Genomic DNA, 6,161 nt, shown 5'->3' on the forward strand with positions numbered 1-6,161 from the left:
GTTCCTAATCAAATACATATGTACATACATGTGTATATATATATATATATATGAGTAAAGAATGTTTCTGTCTCTTAAATCCTAAAGGATTTCAGATTATTTCACAGATATTCCTTCATTGTTGTTGTTCAGATTTGTCTGACTCTTCAGGACCACATGGACCATAGTATGCTGATGCTGTCCATGGAATTTTCTTGGCAAAGATATTGGAGTGCTTTGACATTTCCTTAGCCAGTGCATTAAGGCAAACAGAGATTAAATGATTTGCCCAAGGTCACATATCTAGTGAGTGTCTGAATCTAGATTTGAACTCAGGTCTTCCTGACTCCAGGCCCAGTGTTCTATCCACAGTGAGTCATCTACCTGCCTCATTCCTTCATTACTCTTAACATATTTTACAGGCCTCACTACGTCCCAATGAGTAAACAAAGAAGGGCATGATGGGGCCTCTTCTCATGAAGAATTCACAGTGAGATATAAAGCTAAAGAAAATCATCTGCCTTACTAAGTCCTCAAATCCCTAACATTTTTAGTTTGGGGATTCCTTGATTTCTGACGCTTACACAAACCCAGAAAAGCATCAAGTGAAAAGTTACAAATACATAATCTTCAAGAACTGCCCCATAGATTTGTAAGAGTGACTGGGAATCTACATTGCTCCAGGTACAATGGAATCAATACCCAAATGCCTATCCTTGGAGATGTTAGACTATAAGAGGATTAAAGTGATAGGAGGCAGTGAGTGTAGCCTGGGAAGGAAAAAAAAAAAAAGGTCCACAAAGTGATTGGAATCACTCAATATGGTCACTAATGCAGCCTTCTTTGGTTGGAAAGATAAGCTGTAAAATTCGAGGCGCTTGAAAGTAAGGAAGATGTGGGGAAGACTAAAATCCTGTAACCACCCCCCCCAAAAAAAACCCTTAACTTTTAACACTCCTCTAACCTAAATGTAAAGAGAGTCTATGGAATGTTTCTAGGCAGAAAGGGACAACAACTTTTAGCTGAGAATACAATATTACAAATGGATATTGAAACAGCTACAAATAGAAGTTTATGAGATAGAAACAGTGACAGACCTTGAACTGTGGTAGTTCTCGGGAGTTGTCCCTTACATTGTCTCAACATTCCATTACTTGCTTGTAACCATATATAATACAGGGCTTTCTATTACCCTATAAGTCCTAACTCCCACGAGGAAGTATCACTTTCAGCAAAAGACTCAAACATTTTCCTGTGTAGCCAGTCGTGGAGATTTGGGAGGGTGGGGAAAGAGGGAAAGGGTCATGGGGTCTTTACAATTGTTTCCCAAAAAACAATAAAGTCCCCATATAGCAAAGATCAGTCATATGAAATAACACACACACACAAAACCTGTTAGACATTCTGCTTTATACTGTCAATATATTTACTGATGAGACAAGATGTTTTTCAACAGGCTTATAAGTCATCTTAAATTAGTTATGATGGAAATTAGACTTGCCTTATTTATCTAACAAGTCTGGAGAGGTTTATGCAACTACACTAGAAATTTACTTTGCGGTTTGGAAATGTATATCATACACAATCCAGCACTCTAGGCTCTTCAGGAGAAGATCTGAAAAAAATGCTTGAGCATAAAAATCTACTGTATTTTTTTTTAATTTTTTACATTCCTAAAAACAATTCATTGCACTTGCCAAACTATTCACAACACAACATTAGAGCTGCTAACCTAGGCCAAGAATAAACTACAAACAAGAAGTCTGAAAGCAGAGATCGTAGGCCTTTTGTCTCAAAACAAAATTTTAAACTGATCTAGTCTGATAAGGGGCAGTTGATTTGGTGGAAAGATTACTAGACTTGGAGTCAAGAAAAACTTTGGTTTGAATCTTGCTTCCAACACAAACTAACTGAGTAACTATGAGCAAGTCACAACTTTTTATAGTCTCAGTTTCTTCATCTGCAAAATGGGAATAATAATACTCAAGTCACCTACCTCATGAAGTTGGTGTGAGACTCAAATGAGATAATATATATAAAGCACAATGTAAATCTTAAGGTGCTATAAAATATCTGCTATTAACAGCATACAAAGTTTAGCAAAGAAGCAGTTCTCTCCAAAGAAGTCCTGGAATCGATAATTAGTAGTTTGTTTTATTTTGTGAACCATTTTGCCCAAGATTTTAAAGCTTTAGTCAAAGGGTATTTGTCTGTTTCAAAGCACTTAGGCTCTTAGTTTTAAAAAGTCTTAAGCGGCTGGTTCAAAGGTTCAAACAAAAGCCTTTACTTTATTTCTATATATTACAATGATATTCTAGAAATGATTAACACTGCGATAATAATACCATCTAAGGCAGATTTGGATGTACAGGTATGTTTTATTTTGTGTGGCAGGGTATGTTCCTGTAAATCAAAATATTTTATTTAAAATATGAAACTCAAAAAATTGAAATTAAAATGTTTGAATAAGTCAACTAGGAGAGCTTGATTTTTTTTCTCTTGTATATGTTAAATATCTATATATTGGGATTTCTTAAATTGAGGTATACCTGTAGTTTCTGTCCATGTTTAGGTTATTAACAAAAGAAAGAAAATCCAATCGAATCAGTCACTCTCAAAAAGAACCACACCCCACTTTATTCCCTAAAGTGTTATAAGTTATTTACATAGTATTAATTGAAAATATAGTATGAAAGTTCATAGGATAATAGGAAAGATGTTTTCATAAAAGGGTTCATAAAGGGAGTCATTGAATGGAAAAGAAATAACTGGTTACAAACTATACATCGGAAGCAAAATAAAATCCTATGTACTGAACATATCTGTAGGTGTACAAGTGTATGTTCTTCATTTTCATCTGTTAAAAAACTCTGGGGCAATAGGATGAATTGGCTACTTACTTGGTCTCTTACTTTCCATTTGTAGGTGCTAAAATAGTTGCTACTTTAAAACAGTGTTGTTGTTTTTTATTTTGGAGGGGTTTGCTCACATTTTGTTGCCTGGTATTCCTGCCACAAACAACAATGCCAAATGTGAGACTTCAGCACCAGCAAAAACAAGGGAGACTTTTTTTAAAAAAATGATTTTGAGCATACCAGAGTGATTCTCAATAACATGTCAATGAAATGCCATTTGGTACATAATGAGACCTGGTATCCACTGAGGGATAAAAATGAAAAACCATCCAAATGAAGAGCCCGGCAGTTAAAAGAAAAACCAGGTAACATGGTACAAGTTTTGAAGGTCAGAAAAACTCCTCCTGTGCTGCGTTGTTGTTTTTTTAAACTTTCAAAGAGTAGCACGTTTCAAATGACTTTGTATTGCACTTTACAAAGAAGTATTATTAACTGTTATACAGACGAAGAAACTAAGGCAGCAAGAGGTTAACTGATTGAGGCAAGGTCATACCAAACCAGGAAGCAGATCAAAGAATGGAACTCTCTCAATTTTCAAAACTTCCAGGCCTCAGACCTGACCAATAGAACAGAAAGAATTCCTTTCCTATGTCTTTATGCCTATGCTGTCCTTGCTATTCCACCCCCACTTCCCTGCATTTCAAAGGCTTTTACAAACCCAAAGGGAAATAAATCATAGAAAGCAATCAGCAATATGCTTCTGTGGAATGGATAATAGTGATGATAGCTTTGTTTAAAAGGAAGATCCTTTAAAATAAAAAAAAACACTACTATTGTGGATAAAAGGTACAATGTTTTAAATATGAACTCATTTCGGGAACTTCTATACCAATAAAAATCAAGCATATAGAATATTGGTCAGCTGTGACTAGTACAGGCTAAGATTTCTTTTAATTTTTAGCTTTCTTGTCCTTTATTTTTTTTCCAATTAAGAGCTGAAAAAATTAACTAAAGGTCAAGATCTTTCAACATGCCTTCTCTCCTTTGTCAGATATTTATCTCCCAACATGAGAGAAAAGGTATTTCTATGAACTTTATAATCAAGAAAAAAATTATATATTCAAGTTGTATATACTTTTTTCCTCTTTCTGAGAAGGAAATAGTAAAAATTTAACTGTTTTGGTAAAGCACATATATGCTGAATGTTATACTAACACCAAGAAACTCTACTGCATCAGCAATATATAGGATAGCTAGACCACCTATCCTTCTTTTCTAGCTATATCTGGTCCACTATACTTGTCAAGGAGATGGAGATCTTAATGTATTAAGTAACCTTTCCCATTTGGCCCTCATTGAGTTCAACTAAATTAGGCCTCAAAAATTCCCTTGCTTTCTGATGGAGCCTTAGAATAAGGGCGCCACAGAATATGTGAAGTAAGCAACAGCCAAGCTAGGAAAAATAAAATTAGGAGAACTCTGTGCTGATATTCAAAGACTATCCCACTACCTTATGAAATATTCATGTATACTACCAACGAGAAGGCCTCTGCCCAAACCCTACTCTCAGGAGATCCTATTTTTGGTCTAAAAATCAAAAGAAAGGTAGAGGTAAAGATCCTATTGCAGATTCCAAAAGGAATTAGTGAAATCTTGAATTTATGCACCTAACAGAGGTGATCAAGGACTGGGTAGTAGAAGAGATTGATCAATTACAATTTAGCAATGACTTCTGACAGAACAACTTGAATGAGATGTGGCCATAAATAATCTGGCTTCCCAATGGAATTTGAAAAGCTAGAAAATTTTCAGTGTCACTGTTCTTATACCAACATTCATCTATGCACTAACACAGTTTTATCATCCAACTTATTCCCAGGAAATTGTTCAATGGGCAATTAAGATTTATAATCTAAATGGTCTCAAAATTATATCTCTGGGAAGTCAAGTCTAAATTAAATCAGACAAGGCTTTTAGGCTTCCAACTATCACATTTTCCCTTTTGAGCAAGTGCATTTCAATACATAGAACTTCTCCTCTTACATATCATTTTCAAAATTGTCCCTAGGCACAACCTCCAAGGCAAAATTTGATCTATGGAAATGAAATATGAAAACTGGTTAACTCCAAAACTCAAAGAAGGGATACTAACCTCTTTTAACAGATTTCAGAAAGTTAATTCTTTTTTTTTTCCCCTGGGGGTCTCCTTTCTATAAAGAATTGTTCTAACTTTTTTTTTTTGCACAATACACATGCTATCTTATAAAGGCTAACAGGACAACCCGAAAAAGAAATTCAAACCCAAGTCATGCATAGGTACATATTGTATAAAAAATTAATTGTATTGTATATTGTATACGAAATGAATGTCTTTGAAACTGAAAATATATGTTGCATGGTACAGAGATGTAGATTTTTTAAAAACCACACACCTCCTTTTAAAAGGAAAACACTACTCTCCTGATATGTCCCTAATTAAAAACATTGATAGATTTATTGATAGATGGATCTAATAATCAGATTCAGGTTTGGGATGCAGTTCACCAATAGAGGATTACCTATGGTTTGGGGAGGAGGGAAGGTTAATGCAGGGAAGGTGTATGTTGGCTAAGGAATGAATAGTCAGTAGCAGATACTTACATTTCAGTGATGTTCTCTGGGTCAGGGCTGTTTGGTTCCAGCCTTGGAAAGGCCATGATACCAGGAGAAGGATTGCTGCACCAGATCCGAGTGGTACTGCATGTGCAGGACGTGGGGCAAGCCTGGGAGCCCCTCCAGAAAATCAGAACCAACCAGCAGAAGCCCAAGAGCCTCGCCATGCCCGGTCCATGACACTTCTTCCAAGACAACATCCCTAGCCACTGAAGCCAGCCAGAGCTCAAATGTTTTCTACCCCTCCAAACACACCCCCCCACCCCGCCCCCCGCCCCCCTCTCCAAGCGCCTCCTGCTGCCCCCAACCGGCCTGTTCCCACGGGGTCGTTCTTAATTCTACTCCCGGCACTCTGTGCGTCTGTCGGGTCCCGGTGTGCACTGCTCAAAGCGGCGGGAGCAGCTGGGGCATCTTGAGCCGCTTCACAGGGGGCACTACTGGGGATGCTGCCGCTGTTGCATATCCACGCGCCCTCTGTGGGTGGGGACTCGGTTGCCCTCCTGGAGGGCTCCCGCCTGGGCCAAATCCGGGATGAAGACAGCCGGGCTGAGTCTTGAGGAGGAGGAGGATGTGAGGTGGGAGATACGGCCGCAGCACCTTGAGGCTGTGAGGCAAACAGATACACGGATGAGATGGAGAAGGGGACCAACGTTGCCTGTGACGGACATACACCCT

General features: G+C 37.7%; 1 protein-coding gene across 4 annotated transcripts in view; it reads right to left on the reverse strand.

The window, feature by feature from the left end:
* NTRK2 (neurotrophic receptor tyrosine kinase 2) overlaps window positions 1–5,741 on the reverse strand; it is a 435,747-nt gene extending 430,006 nt beyond the window's left edge. For all 4 annotated transcript variants that reach the window (XM_043987820.1, XM_043987811.1, XM_043987825.1 and 1 more), the window contains exon 1: window positions 5,475–5,741. In XM_043987820.1, coding sequence (XP_043843755.1) covers window positions 5,475–5,686 — 212 coding nt within the window. In that variant the 5' untranslated portion in view covers window positions 5,687–5,741. The remainder of the gene's footprint in view (window positions 1–5,474) is intronic.
* Between the last annotated feature and the right edge of the window lie 420 nt (window positions 5,742–6,161).

Source organism: Dromiciops gliroides, chromosome 1 (genome assembly GCF_019393635.1).
Source record: "Dromiciops gliroides isolate mDroGli1 chromosome 1, mDroGli1.pri, whole genome shotgun sequence".
Taxonomy (NCBI): domain Eukaryota; kingdom Metazoa; phylum Chordata; class Mammalia; order Microbiotheria; family Microbiotheriidae; genus Dromiciops; species Dromiciops gliroides.